At 42.5% G+C, this 18,090-nt stretch overlaps 1 protein-coding gene across 1 annotated transcript; it reads right to left on the reverse strand.

Moving 5' to 3' along the window:
* Window positions 1-266: 266 nt before the first annotated feature.
* Window positions 267-16,906, reverse strand: FAM241A (family with sequence similarity 241 member A). Its single transcript, XM_050338375.1, has 2 exons — window positions 16,743-16,906; window positions 267-4,062 (listed from the first exon to the last, which is right to left on the reverse strand). The coding sequence occupies exons 1-2, from the start codon at window positions 16,842-16,844 to the stop codon at window positions 3,817-3,819; spliced, it is 348 nt and encodes a 115-aa protein (XP_050194332.1). The 5' UTR covers window positions 16,845-16,906; the 3' UTR covers window positions 267-3,816.
* Window positions 16,907-18,090: the final 1,184 nt, after the last annotated feature.

Consider the following 18,090-nt stretch of genomic DNA (forward strand, 5'->3'; position numbering starts at 1 on the left):
ATCTGCTTTACAACATAATGCTACCATTATTTATTAACATCTAGCTCTACTACTTTTTTTTTGGGGTTCAGCATAATTTGCTGCATACAACCATAGAGACCAGATGCAGTTTATTCAGCTCCTGTACTGCAGTTTTTTTCTCCTCTAGCTGCAAGTTAACTGATTTCAGCAGTTATCTGAACACTGGCCCTTTTCATCTGGGCCTACCACGAAATTTTGAAAGGAGCCATGTAACCTTGAACAAATCACCATAAAGAATTCACAGATTCATTGATGGCAATACTTTTTATTAGAAAGAGTAACAAAGTGCTTTCCAGAAGATTCACTTAATACAGGGTTTTTAAGAAGTATGATTTTTCCTTTTTATGTGGACAGTTTTGATGTGATGATTTTTCAGTGCAAACAGGGTTCTCCAAGATTCTCCTGCACGTGGAGTTTCTTCTCTGTACATGGTAGTTCAAACATTTATCCATTTGGTAGGTGTGAAATAGTACTGAAGAGTCCACCCTTTAGAAAACCCGAGGTTATGTAAAACGCTTTCAATGTCACACTGACCAACAGAAATTGCATCGTTTGTTGTTCAACACAGATTTAAGGGACATAATTCCTTCATACTGTCCTACACACAGATGTATAAAGATGCTTTCAGTTCTATCAAGAACAATAATATTTAACAGTATAAATAACATTATCAATTTTTACTATATAGACAACAGTGAAACTGACTTTTTTTTTTTTTTTAATAAACCTTCTGCTTTTTAGCTAGGGACATCCTTTGAACACCTGGTGCTTCCTCTGCCTTGCAGTTACATCTGGATGGAATGAAGAACAAAAGGCAAGGACTGTTCACCCATTTCCCCTTCACTTTTGACAAACAATTATGGTCAGATTTTTGGACACATATTTCACTGCATTCCATTTTGCACTCTTTATGTCTGAGTCTATCCCAGCCTCCCCTTTTCCTTAACCCCTCTTTCCTTCCCTGCAAATGAGAGGGAGATAGCATAGTAATAGCACAAAATTAGGACAGACAATTCAGTACAAATTCTTACATATGAGGGAATGTATGAACAGGAGAGGGGTATCTTCCATGCAATATATTATTTTTCTTTTTCCACTCTCAGTCAACCTAACTAACTATTAGGAGAATTATTTTTTTCAGGGTTTTAAAAATTAAAAACTTCCATGAAGGACAAGACATAGCAAGTTACCCTTCAGAGAAACCACACGAGACATTCACTATACACAATCTCGGTCCAAAAGCTACCTTTCCCTTGAGTACATGTATAACACGAACAGCAAACAACCAGCTGAAATGAATTCATGAGTGCAGCAGTCGCAGTTATGCATATACTAAAAGGTTACACACATATAAACAATGTCCTCACTGAAGCTGTTGGTCACACTCATGATTCACTGTTCCCCATTCCATATGTACAGAGCAAGATCACCACCCCAGGGAAATACCACATGCCATCTCACAGCACAGAGTCTATACACAGGAGTACTACTGCAACAAGACCATCACAGAGACACTTTTTCCTACAGGATGAAAGGAATTAGATGAGACCCTCTGAACAGTAACTGGATTGTGGGAAGAATTTTTTTTTTTCCCCCTTTTAAAGACTGGATGCTTTTGTAGCACAGCCCTTACAGAGGAGAAGAATACACATGAAACCACCATTCTAGCTATACAAATTACGCAGAGGTGAAAACAGATGTTCTGCTTCTAGGGGACCTGAAACAAACCCAAAGTTTACTCCTAAGCACTTTGGAGTACAGAGCTCCTGCCTCTGCATTCAGCCTCTACTTGCTGTTTGCTTTGGGTCTTCCAGATGTGAACAACAAATCCCTCCATCCAGAAACACCTTCTGGTGTCCAACATTTCCCTGCTACAAGTGTAACTATTTAACTAGGTGCCAATCAACACGGGTTGCCATCTGACCACACAGCTGGGGCCTCAGTCCCACTCCCCTGCAGTCCTGACGGTTCAGCAAAGCCTCGCAGATCCACAGCCAAGGTCATCTGAAGATCCAGACACGCGACCTGGCTCCTCAGAAGGTAACTACATGTTCATGAGAAAAGCACAGAGACACGTCTGCAGATGGCATTTCAGTGCATAAAGACTTTAAAGGAACTGGGCCTTCGTGTTTACTGCCCTAAATAACAATTATTTCCCGAACAGGAAAGTCCATAAGGACTGGGGCCAGAGGCCCTGGAAATAGAGCCTAGTAGTCAACATGATCCATGCAGGCATAAAGCTGGCCTTGAGAATCCAGATGCAGGACTGTGACCATATAGAAACTTCCTCTAATTTCAAAAATCTCTGAATAAGACAGCATTTTCAACTAATTGATTGTTGATCTAATTTATTGTTCTTTAGGGAAAAAGTCACTGCAAAAATTTAAGTAATTTTCTGTAAATTTCACATCTCCTAATACATTTCTTTAAGTAAAAATATAATTTCACTGGACCATAGATTAAATCAATTTTGCAATTCAAGTTTCTTAGTAAAAGTAATGTACAGCAATTACTAAATTGGTAGCCTATTTAGCAGTAGTAAAGCAGAAGTAGTAAAGATTCTGTTTCATTTTACTGTTTTTCTTCAAACTTGGAAATATTCAGTATACCCCTGGTGTGGCCCCTGGGGAGTCAGAGTGAATTTTGAACCTACTCTTGAATATATATATATACCCTATTCCCCAATTTGCGTGGCCCATGACATATAACTACAGACAGGCATTTTTTTGTTGCCCAGTGTGGAAATGAATCGCTTAAGACTACTAAATAAAATGACCACCTGGTTGCGACGACATTCTCGCCCTGCATGAGGAAACAGATCTGGTTTGCTGACGCGAGCAAGGCTTTAGCTGATGTGGGCCCACACTGCAGAACCAGGGAAGCGTTAAGAGATCTGGTCTGACATCTGGTTGTTCAGACACTTCACACACCGCCCAGAGGAAGCAGACAACATCCTAGCATTGCCGTCTGGAATGGCAACTCTCCAACACTGCAGCTGTAACTACCTACAAACTCCATGAATTATCCAAATATTTATCTTAGGAAGGAGGGCTGGGGGAAAGAGCAAGTACAAAAAATAAAGAAAAATAGCAGCAGGAGCTGAGTACATTTCAAAAAAAAAACAAGGCAGAGCTGCATTAGACCACTTGGCCAATGTAGGACTGCAATTTCTTCTTAACAACAGCTGAAGCCTTGTGTGAAGTCACTAATATTGGTAGAAGAGCATTTTGCTGGTATAGCTTGTTTCCTGGGGGAAAGCATACTATAAACTATACAAACCAAAGATGCTTTTGTGAATATTTATTACTAAACCTCCCTTGTGCAGATTTAGCTTTTCAGCAAAACACTAACAAATTATGCAGATTCAGGGAACTAACAGCACATGAGTCCCCCCCCTCTCCCCCAACAGTGAAACAGAACATTCACATCGAGTGTCCTCTTAAAATCAGACAGGAAATTTTCACTATACAAAGCAAGAAGATGGGGATAGGGGAGGGGACAACAAAAAGCCAATCCCTGGGCTAAAACCCCAAGAGTACAGAAAACAGTATATTTGACACCATTATATTACAAACATCTCCTTTCCCCACCACCCCACACCGCCCAAAGATGTAACAGGGCACTGCTGATTTGGCTTAAAATGCATCATTTTAGTCCTCCTCAACTCGAATGCCGGAATTCCAGCAATTTGAAGCATTGCAGCTTTTGATATGCCACCCATTTACTTAAAACACATAAATCCACTGACATAGTGGCAGCGTAGAAATACATAATCTGAACAGTATCTATAAAATTTTACTGTTGCACATAAATAATGACAAGGCACAGAACAGCAACCAGTCCAAGAGCTTGTAGGCCAAGAAACCAGAGCATAACCCAGAAGAATATAATTATTACAGGTTCTACTATCCGTTCTCCAAAGTACATCCTTGTGAAGCCTATTCTGATAAGGCTTTTGTTTAGTTCGCCAAAGAGAGTCCCCATCTTTTTATAGTCATCTATTACAGGTTCTGTGGTGTGGTTCCTTTGCTCTTGCGGGACCTGTGAACAGAAGACAAAATAAGGAAACATGTTGTACGATCTTATTACTGTCATTATGAACAAGTCTCATCTATTTCTGTTTGAATGCATAAAACTCAGATACACATGCAATCAATTTATTCCTTAAATCAAGATATTGAACATGCTACGTAGCTTGTGATTTTGGCACAATGCTAACGATGTCACTTGTCCAAACCTGGGACACTAAAGTACTGCTACAAACATATGATAGCCTGTCTCCCCTCCAGACACCACTCTAGAGGGGTAAAGCTCTCCTGCAGGTCATACATCTTACCTGTCTGTGCAACCTGTCTGTGGTTTTCAGGACAAACAAAATGGAATGAGATGCCAGTAATTTCAGGGAGGGATTTGTAGATTTACTTGTAGTTAATCAAGTATATTTGTTATAAATTATTTCCAGAATATCTTCAGAACCACAAGAATGATACGAAACTATTAAACATGAACTAAATGATACAAAACAATTAAACATGAACGATTTCACACTGAAGCACAAGGGAACTGAAGGGCTACTATCACTGCTGAAAGAAAGGCATGGGATTCAACCAGTAAGGTGACAAACATCTATCCCAATGATGGCGTAAGAAGCCACGCAAATCAGGCAAAGGAAGACAGACCCAAGGACTGCACAGATGCAAAGCAGTGGTACAGAAAAGCAAAGGGGAGGGGAAACAAGTGCTGGACTTTTTTGCAAAGTGAAAAATGGTGGAGCAAATGCATAGGAAGGCAGAAGCCCATCTTTAGATGAAGACATCACAGAGTTAAATATCACTTCAGAAAATGTGAATGTTTCAACACGTAAGCTGCAACTAGGTAAGAAGTTGAGATCTCTCATTTTCCAGTGTCCAGAGATCCTTTGCAGAAAACCTTATTGCTTTGTGTTTGGGTATGACAGGATGAACATGCTTTAAAGATGATGAACGTGAGTCTCCTAACGTTTCCATTAGGCAGCAAGGAAAGCACACGCAGCAGGTACTCATCAATATTTCAGTTGACTGATCAATGGGTCCTACAAATTGCCTGCAAACTCTATGTGCAATTAGCCTACTCCCAAACGTCTTCCGTCTTCAAGGATGAAAGCTATTCTGCATCCCTTGTTACATGGCATGGTCTTGGTAGAGAAACAGAAATTCCCTCCCACAGGAGTGCCAGGCTCTCATTAGAGAGCAAGTAACAAACTGAATTCCCATTCCCACGGAAGAACATCCAGCAAAGACCAAAGGAAGGCAATATCATTTTTCTAGGCCAGACTGCAGGCCATGATGCAGAACCTGCCTGCTGAGTGAAGGTTGGGTAAAGCTCCACAGCTGCTACTGAAAAAAAGCCCCAACAAAACCCCAACAGTTCCTCAGCTGAGAGTGCCTGGATGTTTTTTTATTTTCTTATCCATAAAGAGTCTGGCTTCAGTACAGAATCCCAGAAAGGGAGTGGTGCAGGAAGCCTAAATAGTAACATGTTCATAACTAATTCATAACTAACATGGTGTTCGCTCTTTCTGCGGTTCTACAGAAGAGCCTGAGTGTGGAGAACTGCAGGACTGGAGGTTACGTACAGCCAGACACCCCCTCGTCTCCTTTCAGTCTGCTTCTCAAAACCCAGATCATTTTCTCCTCCTTAATGGGTATGGAAACTCCAGTTTTCAAGCATTTTGGCTTTAGCTGTGCTTTATTTAATTCAAACAAATGTTGACTCATTGTTAATTCCAGTGTTTCAAGATTAGTCTCTCCCGGAAAGGCAGAGCTTCTTGTGAGCTCCTGCAGACTAGGCAGGGCTGGGAACACAATGTTACTACAGGAACTCTCATCTCTCCATTCCCAAAAAGCACAGGGAGCCAAACACGCTAAGTGGTATATTGATCACAACAACTAGAGAAAAGAGAAAGGATGTGCCAGGAAAATACATTTATTTGCTTCTTGTATGCAGAGATCAGAGGCAGCACGTGCCTGTGGGACGAGGGCACAGTGGAGCAGAGTGCAGCTCATGTCAAGTGGTGCACAGATCACTTCTGAGAGAAACAGTCTGCAGGAGGAATCACTACATTTTCTAGCAAACTAGTCAGTGAGACGGAAAAGGAACGCATCCCCTCCTTGCCTCTGGATTGTTAGCAGTACTAACGAAGTCTCCTGGGAGCCTTTGGAAATGGCAAGCCCAGTGCAGTGCTGGCCAGGAGGCCACCAGCAGGAACATGGTCTGCAAGCTCCTCTGCAAGCTCTGTCTCACCGGGCTACGCATGATTAACTACACATGACCACACTGACAACATCTCTCCTGGTATGGGGCAACTGTAGGACATGGGATTTCTCTCGCAGCCCCTCCTGCTTTGACAAGGTAACAGCAAGGAGTTGCACACAGTCTCTTAAGCAGGGTGCAGAGTAAATTCCATCTCACTTAGGCAGCCCAGGTCTTTTTGATTTGTTATTTACCTCACCCTCGCCTTCTCAAACAAGGGTAGATTTATGAATTCCTAAAGCGATTATGCAAAGGCAGCTTCCAGGTGCAGAGACTGACAAGTATGTGTTTAGTTACGGAACAAGTGTCAAATTTTTCCAAATATTTTCAATAGATTACAAAACCTTTCAAAATGATCATGGGGAAATTCTCAAGACTTCAAAGTCTGCTTCAGTTAATTCAGGCTGAGTACATCTTGCTTCAGGCAACTCAGCAAAAGGCAAGCAAAGCTGAAAACATGATCAGCCATGAAACACTGATGGCATATTCTTCTTTACTATTGCATAATAATTTACATTCTGAGCAAATACCTTTCTTCTGAGGTGTAGTTAAAATAGAGCCATTAGGGCAAATACTCCAGATCACTAAAGATTGTTAAATAAGCTCAACATTGCAGCTAGAATTTTTCTCAATAATTTTCAGGGCAACAGTAAAATGGTATGCAATCCCATATATGTGCCAGTAGCTCTCAAACCGTAGCCTCAGAACCAAATATGTCTTTTTTTTTTTTTCCAAAAGTACTTTTCTAAACATTTTTAGAAACTGGCCCTGCTTAGCAAACACGTAGTTCCCAGCTGACTCTTAATTTTTACAGAACTATTTTCACAGGACTATTCTGATACTAAATCTTCCTGAATCAGCTTGAAGCCAGACAGACACTACCATAACAGAAAAAATTGCTGAGAGAAAAATGCACCCATTCTGAGCACCTGCAACCTCCCTGCCCCTACAAAACAGAGCTTCCTCATCTAAAAGCACAAGAAGTTTCTGTTTCAATAGTTTTAAAAGTCAACTACTAGGCTTAGGCTTAATAACTTTTAAGAATCATTTGTGTGAGGGAATTTCTTTGCCTGTAACTAGCCCCAGAGAAAGTATGCTTTCCAGGCTTTCCCAGCAGCTCTTCTCCTCATAGCTAACCTGTGCTTTGCAGGGGACACCCCCAGACTTCCTCCTGCATTGTGGCAGATGAAATGTCAGAGGGAGACACTTCAACTGCACTAGTTTGTTTGCCTTTCCTCACTCTTTGAAACACAGGAGCAACGAAGAAATGCAAAGGGACTGGGGAGCAGAAGCACAGCCAGAGATCTAGATGGATATAGATTAATGCATGCCCAAAATATCTCCTGAAAAGAGGCATAGCAGTACTGTCTCCCCAACTTCTCTCTCCTCCTTCCTCCAACCAGCTGAAAGACACTCACCAAATACACCCACATGGTATTATTCCTGAAGGATAAAGAAGAATGGGGCTTTCCTGAGGGAATAAATCTAAATCAGAATGCATTGTGCTGATTGCATTTGTTTCCTAACCTAATGTTTCTTATCAAAATTACTGTAATGAATTACTTCTTACTGTAACTTAAATAAATTTTACATCAAAGTGACTTTATTTTAGACTTACTGGGATCAAAGTTTACTTTAGTAAAAAATACTAGTAAAAAATACTACTCTGAATCTACCCCCTGCCAGTTTGAAGTCATTCCCCCTTGTCCTATTCCTACGTGCCCTTGTAAGAAGTCCCTCTCCAAATCTGTTGTAGGCTCCCTTAAGTACTGCAAGGTGCTGTAAGGTCTCCCTGGAGCCTTCTCTTCTCCAGGCTGAACAGCCCCAGCTCTCTCAGCCTGTCTTCACAGGAGAGGTTCCAGAGGGCTCCAGCCCTCTAAGCATCTTTACGGTCCTTCTCTGGACTCACTCCAGCAGGTCCATGTCTTTCCTGTGCTGGGGGCTCCAGAGCTCGATGTAGTGCTCCCTACTCGAATTTCATATTTGGTTTCTATTTTTTTTTACTTCACTTAAAAACAGAGTTATCATAGGGAACAGAAGGGGAAGAATCTGATCTGCCCCACTGCTCAGCATACACAATGTCTTTTGCAAGCCCGCTGGTACACGAAGGTGCCCATCAAGCAGCCCATTTCCTCTTGTCTTTTCAGATGTTCGGTATTATGAAATTTCCCTCCGTATTCGAAATGGCACATTTTCATCAGCAAAGCCATTGTCTGCTGTCTTCCACTGCTTACTGGCAGAAAGTCAGAACCTAAAGGTCCAAACTCCGAAAAGCTTTTGTATGGGAACTTGGTAACTAAATTTTCCCACTGTTATGGCCAAATGGCTCAGGGGCTTTGATCCTTTAGGGAGAGCCATAATGCGCCCTCTCAGATTTGAAGCAGGATACCATAAAATCACCTTTTTTTCAGAATGAAACTCTATAAGGATGTCAGAGAGAGGATACTAAGCCCAAGTTCTGTCTGCTTCCAGCACAGCTGATGCTCCTACATCCCAGAAGTGCTTCTGAAAAAAAATTCCCCACATAACTGAATGTTTTCCTCGACTAGCTTTAAAACAATAGAGAAGGTAAAGTCAACTCATCCTACTGAACCCAACTAACATCCGCTTGTGGCTTTACCAGTTATGTTTGCCACCAACACAACACACAAAATTCCCTGTGTTCTGACCACTAACTAGCCTTGCTTATGGCAAACTTCCACCGCATTCATCTAAACTCACTGCTTCCTAAATTCAGGAAAGCACATGGTATGTCACGAGCAGAGGCCACTTCACACCAGTCTGACAGGAGGATCCTTTTCTTGCTTACTCCCTTCCTATCAAGGGGTGTTTTGACCATGCAGAGACACATGAGATCCCACTGGAACATCCTCCCCCTGGAAAGAAGCCCCATCTTTGCAATGAGTCCTATGCTACTTGGTGGGAGAGAAGGATAAAGTTAGGTACTTAACTTTTCACAATGGCATAAGACTGATGCCTGTCTGCATCTCCTAAGTGTAATGTAGCCAACGCAAGGTCTTTTCCTCTCAAATTGGTCACAGTTCCTGACTCAGACCATTTGCAGATCACACCAAGACAAGTAAGTCCACCAAGCTCTTGAAGGATCCAGAACATAAATGGATCTGAAGGGGACAAGAGCCTCACCTGTGAAGTTATTTTCCTGTGGATAATCAAAAAGAGCATGGAAGCCTAGATTTAGGTGTTGTTTGTTTTTTTTTTTTTTTTTTTTTTTTCTGTTGGGAGGACTGAACAGCTGTAAAGTAACCACAAGGAGTCTCAGTCCTGTAACCTCCCCACTGCACTAGCCGTCAGGGAGAACAGGTATGGTTATAGTCTTTTGGGTATTTCATCTGATGAAGCAGCAGCTTGGTCCACAGTTTTCCACACTCAGCCTAAGGATCTTGTTTACTTTGGGATTTTTGTGTGTGTATGGAAAAAAACCCAAGTAACTGATTTGAGTGAAATAACTGGATACAAGTTCAACTGCCTTTGTTCTGTGGGAGGGAGTAGGTGAACATAAGAGACCGGCACCACTTGAAGATTCAGGATATTTTGTTAGGAAAAGAAAATAAAAATCCATTCAACTACTCAGAAGGTATAAGATCTATAAAAACCAAACCAAACAGCATGCTTCTATTTTTCATGACTAATGAATTGAAGAAACCTCAACAGTCTTCCCTTGCTCAGACAACTTGAAAAATTCCCACCCCACACTCAACAATAGCACCAGGCTGAGTACAAGTCCATCATTCTCTCTTTTCTTGCATCAACTGCCTGAAAGAGGATTAGACAAATGCGAACTCCAACAATGGAGGAGAAATGTCCAATGTACTGGGAAAATAACTACTGCCCACATCAAAATTTATTATTTTACAGTCAAAAAAGTGCAAAGAAGGTAAAGAGAGAGGACAAAAAGGTATATACAATATCCATCTTCCAACACAAAAAAGCAGCAGCATCTCCAAATTGTTTGACGTGCCTCAGATCATAATTCATCACATGTACAGTTATAAAAGAAAGAAAAAGGAATGGCACATTTAAGACACTTATTTCCACATTAGAGAGAAAAGAAACCCCTTCTGAGTTTTGTAGTAAAAGCATTTAACAAGATCTAAATGAAATGTTAAGAAAAAACTGCAATAAAGGAAACACAGGGATATCACATTTACATACCCACATGCACATTTCACCTTTTTTTCCAAGTAAAAAGCTTCCTCTGCAGGATTTAACTGCTCACTATCTATTTTACTCCAGTTGTGGCTATTTTTACTCTGGGGAACAGGTGGTGTGTCTGCTAGCTGAAGCCCACAGACACTTGAATGTCAAAAAAGCCAGCGAGATACGACTTAAAGAACATGCTAACTTACTGAAAAATACTCCTATATTTTTGAAAGCTGGGACATTAATGTTCAGAAGCAAGTGCATCACAGAGTCATCTGTTTTTAGAGGATGCAAACTAAAACTGAAAACACTTTAGGACCAATCTTGAGAAAAATACAAGAAGAAAGTGAGCAGATGACAGAAACCGGGATGGAAGAAACCACAAGCTCCCTCTCCTCCAAAATAAGAGACCGAGTTCTGCTGGGTGCAGATGGGGATACACACCAGCCAACACACAGCTACAAGTATTTGACAGCTGAATAACCAGCCATTTTAGTCCTGGAGGAACGAATCACTCGGTACTAAAATCTGGCTGGTACTCAGCCACCAGACTGTCCAGTGCATTGCCATGCACAGGCTTTAGAGATTTGCAGGAACAGCAAATTCCCAGGTCATGGCCTCCTCTTTCTCCAAACCACAGCCTCACCCCATCACAGCGCACCGGCACAAAACCCTGCCAACACCCTGGTTGGGTGGGTGCAGGCTTTCTGCCTCCTACTCCTCCACATATGCAAAAGAGATAGTTTCGTTACTAATAACACCTGGCATGTGATCAGGATTTCACCCTGCTTTCCTACACTTAAAAGGTATCTTATGTTTAATTAAAAGAAAGTGAAATTTGCCCAAGGAGGGCAAATAATTTTTTTTTTAAAAAGTTTCTGATTTTCCTCCTCTTTCACTACAGCAGGAAAAAAACTGGTATCCCTTTGTATCCTCTGCTAGCATAAAACTAACAACTAGTATTTAACCTTGGAAATGTAAGCAGTAAAAAGATCTTGATATTCAGCCAACAGACTATTAAGACAACAAAATTAATTTCAACTGTCTGGAGGAAAAAAACAACAAACAAGGTTCATTCCTCTGGGCTAATTTTAATCTGATATTTAAGTATGAAAAGATTAATAGATTAGGAAATGAGAAAAAAACCCAAGACAGTAAACCCCCTAAATTTAACTTGTTCCTCTGAGAAAAAGAAGCAAATGCAAGAAAAATAGCAAAAAATCTTTATACCAAAGGCACTGTATGGCAGCTACCAATAAAAGTGACATACTTAGAACAAGCTTAAATAAAAAGATTCCAAACCAAAGATTGGGTCAGTGTTCATTTTACAGCAAGAATCTAGACATCATTTATAAAATTGAGTCAAGATGTTTCTATAGAAACAAGCAATAACATAAGAAAAGCAACAGCACTAGATTCCCTTTAGTCAGCTTTTACAGCAACTCAAGTTTAGAATCAACAGTTGCTGGAACAAACTTCAAAATACCAGGAGAGGTTTTGTGCATAGGAGATGAAAAGGCTTTTCCAGATACTTTAACTTGTGCATGGGTGGAGCAGAGATGGCTTCAAGAGGAACAGAGGCTTCTCTTGATAACACAAAAGTAAGTGTTGGGAGTCCCATAATTTTGGGATTAAATTTCCCCACTAATACAGCACCAGATAATAAAGTGTAAAGAGAGGAACCTAGCACAGGAGGGTTGCAGGAGAGAAAACCTGCCTGCCCCCACATTAAGATCCACTCTCTTCTCCATTTTAGGATGCTGTTTATACTCCTCCTTATAACTCCTACTATTGTCCCTGTAACTTGATCCCACCCATGCTGCAGTTTTACAGAGACTAGATCAAATGCAATGTCTAATTTGTCTTTTCCTTACACCTGCAACACATAATTTCCATAGGATTTTGTTTATCAGGGTTCCCCCACTAAAACGGGTCAGCTTGACCCAGCAAAAGGCTTGCAATCCCTGTATGTTCAGCATGGTTTCAATGCACTGGTTTGCTAAAATGAAGCAGCTGTTAATTTTGCCTTTTAAAGAAAGGATTTCTATTTGCTTCTATCTCCAGAATACTTTTTTCTTTCAGAAAGTGGGATCTTCACATCATTCAAGCAGAGCATGTTATCCTACTTACTGTAGGCGCTTACAGTTATGTTTGAAAGGTTGGATTTTTTTTTTTTCTTCAAATGCTGTCAAGCCTCAGAAAACCCACTAATGCTTTTTAGAAAGTTACTATCACCTATTATTTTGTAGATATGAACCTCTGCAGCAGAGTTAAATTATTTGTAGAGCCTGAACAAATTTGGGATTAAGCCTTCCCTGTCAGGATATGACTATTTTTGGAAAAAAATCTCAAATACCAAGCAGGAAAAAACTTAAATTTTCAGATTATCTCACTGTAGAATAAATCAGAAATAGGCTTCTAGCCTTAGGCATCACAGTTTCCACATATACAAGTGCACTTCAAAACATTCTCGGCCGCTACTGATTTATGACAAACGATACCATTCTGGGCAACACAGAAGACATCCATTCTACATTCTGATGAACAATTAAGCACTTACATAAGGGATATCAGAAGTCTGTTGATATTATCCTCTAGTTTTGTTTCTGCTCATTCTTCCCATGCTGCAGAAATACTAGTGATACTGGAAACATGTACAAAAAGTTCAGGACTTGAACTTGACTAAGACACCCAAACCTCCTCAGCACTAATTCTCAACAGGAAACACCCAAGCCCTTTTGTAATAGCACCTCTAAATCTGATGTCATCTATTATAAGGCAGAATACTCCATTTACAGAGATAAAACACTGTTAATACTAATAATAAAACATACCAAAGGGTTACAAACTCAGGTTAATGAAGAGGTGATCATCTAAACAAATTTAATCTGCTTTCAAATACATGTATCACATACTAACTCTGCGCTTAGACATTTTCTAGAAGCACTGGGTTTACACTTTAACAGCACTTTGAATTCTGTGTATCCAAAGCCAGTATGAGGTGGAGATCACTGAAGCACCTGGGGATTTTGCCACTGCCTTCAGCTTCGATTAATGAGAGGCTAAATCCCATTACTGCCCAGATAGTTCTCAGTACAGAAGGAAGCCACAGCTTTCAGGAACTCTGCCGTGACACAGTTTGGCTTCAAAGTGTCAATGGACAAAGCAGGTGCTGTGTCTGCCGCTAACACCACCTGATGCCCCGCAAGGCACGTATGGCACGTGCAAGGTGCAGGAGACATAAATGCAGGAGTTCTGCATCACCTTTTATTATTACAACACACTCACGCTTTTCCATCCTTATTTCATGGTTTAATTTATAAGTGTTGATGAGATTTCGACTGCACTAATGTGACAGTGGCTAACGTATTTTAGAAGGTGGGTTAGGGAAAGAGATTTGATCCTTATCTGTAGTCATGTTGAGAATACAGGACAATGTGTGTGCCTGACTAATAACTGTCAACAGGTAGGAAAAAACTGTGAACTCGCAGGGTGAAACAGCAACCTGCTCCCAGAGCCTCAGGAACAGCTAAATCTTTTGGTGCTTTCATGTACCACTTGTGAAGCCCAGCAATGCAATAAAGGAGAGATGGAAGAAACTATCCAGGTTCTGCAGTGCTTTGAAGACTACAGTAAGTGTAATTATTTTCATCTTTGCATGCAAACCTACAAAGGATATTAATCAAATTAGCATCCAGTTCAACTTTCAAATCTAATCATTGAAGTAATTCTAGTCTATTCCAATAATGAATTCCAAAGGCTACGCATAAAACTTAGTTATATATCCTCCTATTTTTTAAAAAATGTGCCTGTCAGTAATTTCATTAAGCATGTCCTTGCTGACACAATAATAAGCTTCAATAAAAGATTAGAGCCAGAGGGTCTCGCATTAAATAAGTAGACATTTCCTACAGAGTACTCTCTCTTAAAAAACATTAGAGGGTGTATACATTATTATTTAGGTCCTGCTTGTCAGGAAGGTACTCTTCTAGCATTATGCTACAAGGTATGATCTTACACTAACTGAGCTTATTTTGGAGGAAATGGGAAAACCAAATCATACCCAGGTTTGTAGCCTCAGATCCTCACCTAAAAAATCCTCTCAAATAAGGCCAAAGGATTTGCTCTCACGCAGGCTTCACTTCACACCAGCTGATAGAAGTAAGAATTTACACCATCATCAGAGCAGATTTTGACTCCTTTCTTTTGCACTGCATGTACCACTAAGGTGGCACACACATTTATACTTCAGGAGAGAATGTGAAACAGGAAAACATGAGCTGAGGACCAGAGTCTGTTAACAGTGCAAACACACTCAGCAAACACCAGTGACAGTGCTGGGCCTCCATGAGGTGCTCTAGTAAGGACTCAGCCTGGAAACAGGATTCCTGCCTGCTGGAACAGCAGTGTTCAGCAACAGCCCCTCTGTGAGAGCAAAAAGGGAAGGCGGAACTGATTATTTTGAGAGAGATATGGACACATTCATGAAAGAAGTACAGCACGTGACTAGCCTTGGTGACACAGGAGCCCTCCAAGTCAAGCTATGTGTCTGTTCTTCTCTGGAACAACAGAATCTGGGACTTTCTGTCGAAGTCTGCAGCAAGTGTATGTACCACCAACTCCTCACCTACCTTTGGCCTTCCCACACATAAAAATAAAATATTCCTATGTATTTATCAAATTATGATTATTTTTTACTGCTATTTTATACAACATTCACATTTTCTATGCATATTAAATAAAGGCAATTAATTTTCCTTATTTCTAAATCTAGTTTATTATTTGCCCAGCTGCTGACATGTAGAAAAACTACTCCATGCTACAGCAGTGAGACGTTTCCAGTAAACAGGAAGGATTTTTTTCCTGCTTCCTTGTGGCCTATCTGCCTTGATATCCTATCGTTATACCCCAACTTTTCAGAAAGGGCCAGGATCACTATCCATGTCCGACAAAAGCCAAAAGAGAGTCTCTCAATCACGTGTGCCTATGTCCAACCAAGCAGTACCTTTACCAACTTCATTTTAAAATGTGTTTAGGGAACGCTAGAAGGCAGTTCTTCAGCATGCACCATCCCCTAGAAACAACACCACACCAGTCACTAAGAAGCAATGGTAACTGCAGGGAGAAACCTCATTAGTAAGTAGTTACGACCAGTTTGAGAGCAAGAAGAGATGAGATGTTCTGATGCAACTTTTTAACCTCTCTTTCCAGGGAAGACTGCAACAAGAACCAGCAAGTATTCCCTACTCTCCTCTTGCAATATCCTGCAGGAGGGCTTAAGGACACAGACAGGGGAACTGCTGTGAATCTGACCTTACGCTAAATTCAGGTACGTGCCCTGCTCTGCACAATTATTCTAGAGAAAGGGACAAGAAGATGCACTGACTTACGTAAATGGTGACCCAATGAATCCTCAAGTACCAGCATATTTCAGAGTGGCCCACTTCTAGATGTAATGTCTGGCAAGCAGTACCAGACACTTCCAAACATTAAGCTATTTTATCTGTGAAAGGGCTCACTCGTGGTTAAGTGGAAAGCATCTTACAAGAATCTTCAACAAAGAACGCTCTTCTTTTCTTTAAACGAAACATCAGTAAAGGTGCATTTAGAGCACTGCCTTTGTCTAAACACCGGGACGATGCTGTCTTCAAAACAAAGGGTGCATGGAAACCCAGTTTACAGTTAACAATAGGGGAAATGGTCCTTTCATTCCCTTAGCAAAAAACCCACTTCCGTGCAATAAAGACATAAATCCTGAAGAAAGCAGACAAAAACAAACAAACAAACAAATAAAAGAGAAAGAGCTGGTGGTTTTCTCCAATTACAACACGTTAAATTTCCTAAGCAACAAAGAGACTAAAAGCTTCAAATATTCAAGTGAAGAAACACAAGACCTGAACTACTGGGGAATTCCGGGGATGGCAAGAGCACCCCGGTTATTTCCAGCGAGATAGATACACGTGGATGCCGCGCAGGGACCATCTGCTCCCACCTTCTCCCAGCCGAACTAAGCGTCCCGGAGGGAAGAAGGAGAGGCCAGGCGGGCCCACCGGGGGGGGGATCCTCCAGCACCACGCGTGGGCAGCCCCCACGCAGCTCGGCTGCGTTGCATAAGCCCCGCCGCAATGGAGCGTCACCCGGGAGCGATCCACCCGGGTGGGCTGCGCCGGGAACGCCACGGCAGAGGAACCAAGAGGCGTTCGCGGCGTTCCCGCCGCCCGCGGAGCCGCGGGCCGCCCTCCCAGCCCCCTCGCCCGGCTGACACCCACCTGCTCCTCAGGGCGCCGCCGGTGCCGGGCGGCCGCCGCCGCTTCCCGCTCGCATTCCCCGGGCGGTGGCGGTGGCGGCAGCAGCTCCGCCGCCGAGCCCATGTCTCCTCCGGCCGAGCACACGCCGCGCTCCCGCCGCTGCCGCTGCCGGGGCGGGACGGGCCCGTCACGGGGCGCGGGGAGCGGCGGGAGGCGGCGCCGCGGGGAGCGAGGGGCGGCCCCTGTGGCACGGGTGTCGGGGCGGGGGGGGCCCGGGGCGGGGAACCTCCTGCTGCCCGGTCCCGCCTGGGACCGGAGAGCCGCTTGCTGCTCGTTCAAGGTAAAAAAAAACCAAACAAAAACCCAAACAACCAACCCTATCGAGACCCAAGCCCCCACTTTCCCAAGCTTTTGTTGAAACCAGGAAGCGCCAGGTGTTAATAAAGCGTTAATTTTAGCACCACTCCCTCCTGCTGGCGTGTCCCCCGGGGAGGAACGGCTGCCTCTCGGCAGTGTGAGATGTGGCATTTGCTGTTCCTCCCTCGGGAAAGAGGAAACACACTGGCCTCGCTCTTCCGAAGCTGTCTGGATCAGGTCCTCTTTCTTTAGAAGGAACTAATACACACCAGGAAGAAGGAAGCACAACAGCTAACCCAGAAGATAAGACGTGGTGTATGGAGGATTAGATTTAGATTAGGGGAGGTTTAGATGGGATATCAGGAAAAATTTATTCACTGAAGGGATGGTCAGGCATTGAAACAGGCTGCTCAGGGAAGTGGTGGAGTCACCGTCCCTGGAGGTATTTAAAAGATGTGTAGATGTGGCACTCGGGGGCACGGTTTAGTGATGAACTTGGCAGTTGGGTTAACGGACTCGATGGTCTTAAAGATGTTTTCCAATCTAAATGATCCTCTGCTTCTACATCAATGAAGTGCCATTGCACAGGGGTGTACCCAGTTCCTGCTCCAAGAGAGGCTTTGCTCCTGCCAGCCCTGCACACCTGGTTATCCATGCTGTCCCACCCCAGCACAGCACAGGAAGGATGGAGCCTGAATGTGCAGCTGGATTTCAGTGCATGGCATTCCCAAGCTCTGGTGGGACCACTGTTGTCACCGTTTTGCATCTTTTCTCCTCATCCAGAAGCCAGTTCATGCATTATGGGTGGCAGGTCTGCTTGGCTCAGTTTTCTTTGCACAAGCAATTACTGGAGGTGCTAACAGGTTGCATGACAGAAGGATTCCGTGCAAATCAGACAGATTAATACTATAGGGCTTTTTGGTGACTGTGTGTAGGTCCCACTTTCCTTTGGAGTGAATTCTACCTGCTCTTTGCTTTTCCTGTCATTATTGTTGCCAACAATCAGCAATAG

Source organism: Myiozetetes cayanensis, unplaced genomic scaffold (genome assembly GCF_022539395.1).
Source record: "Myiozetetes cayanensis isolate MyiCay16 unplaced genomic scaffold, myiCay2020 scf7, whole genome shotgun sequence".
Taxonomy (NCBI): Eukaryota; Metazoa; Chordata; class Aves; order Passeriformes; family Tyrannidae; genus Myiozetetes; species Myiozetetes cayanensis.

What these genes read in the sequence shown, in the direction of transcription:
- FAM241A (XM_050338375.1), bottom strand. Translation starts at nt 16,844, where the DNA reads ATGGGCTCGGCGGCGGAGCTGCTGCCGCCACCGCCACCGCCCGGGGAA. An exon ending in GGCGGCGCCCTGAGGAGCAG is followed by an intron (nt 4,063 to 16,742) that starts GTGGGTGTCAGC and finishes TTCTGTTCACAG; the next exon opens with GTCCCGCAAGAGCAAAGGAA.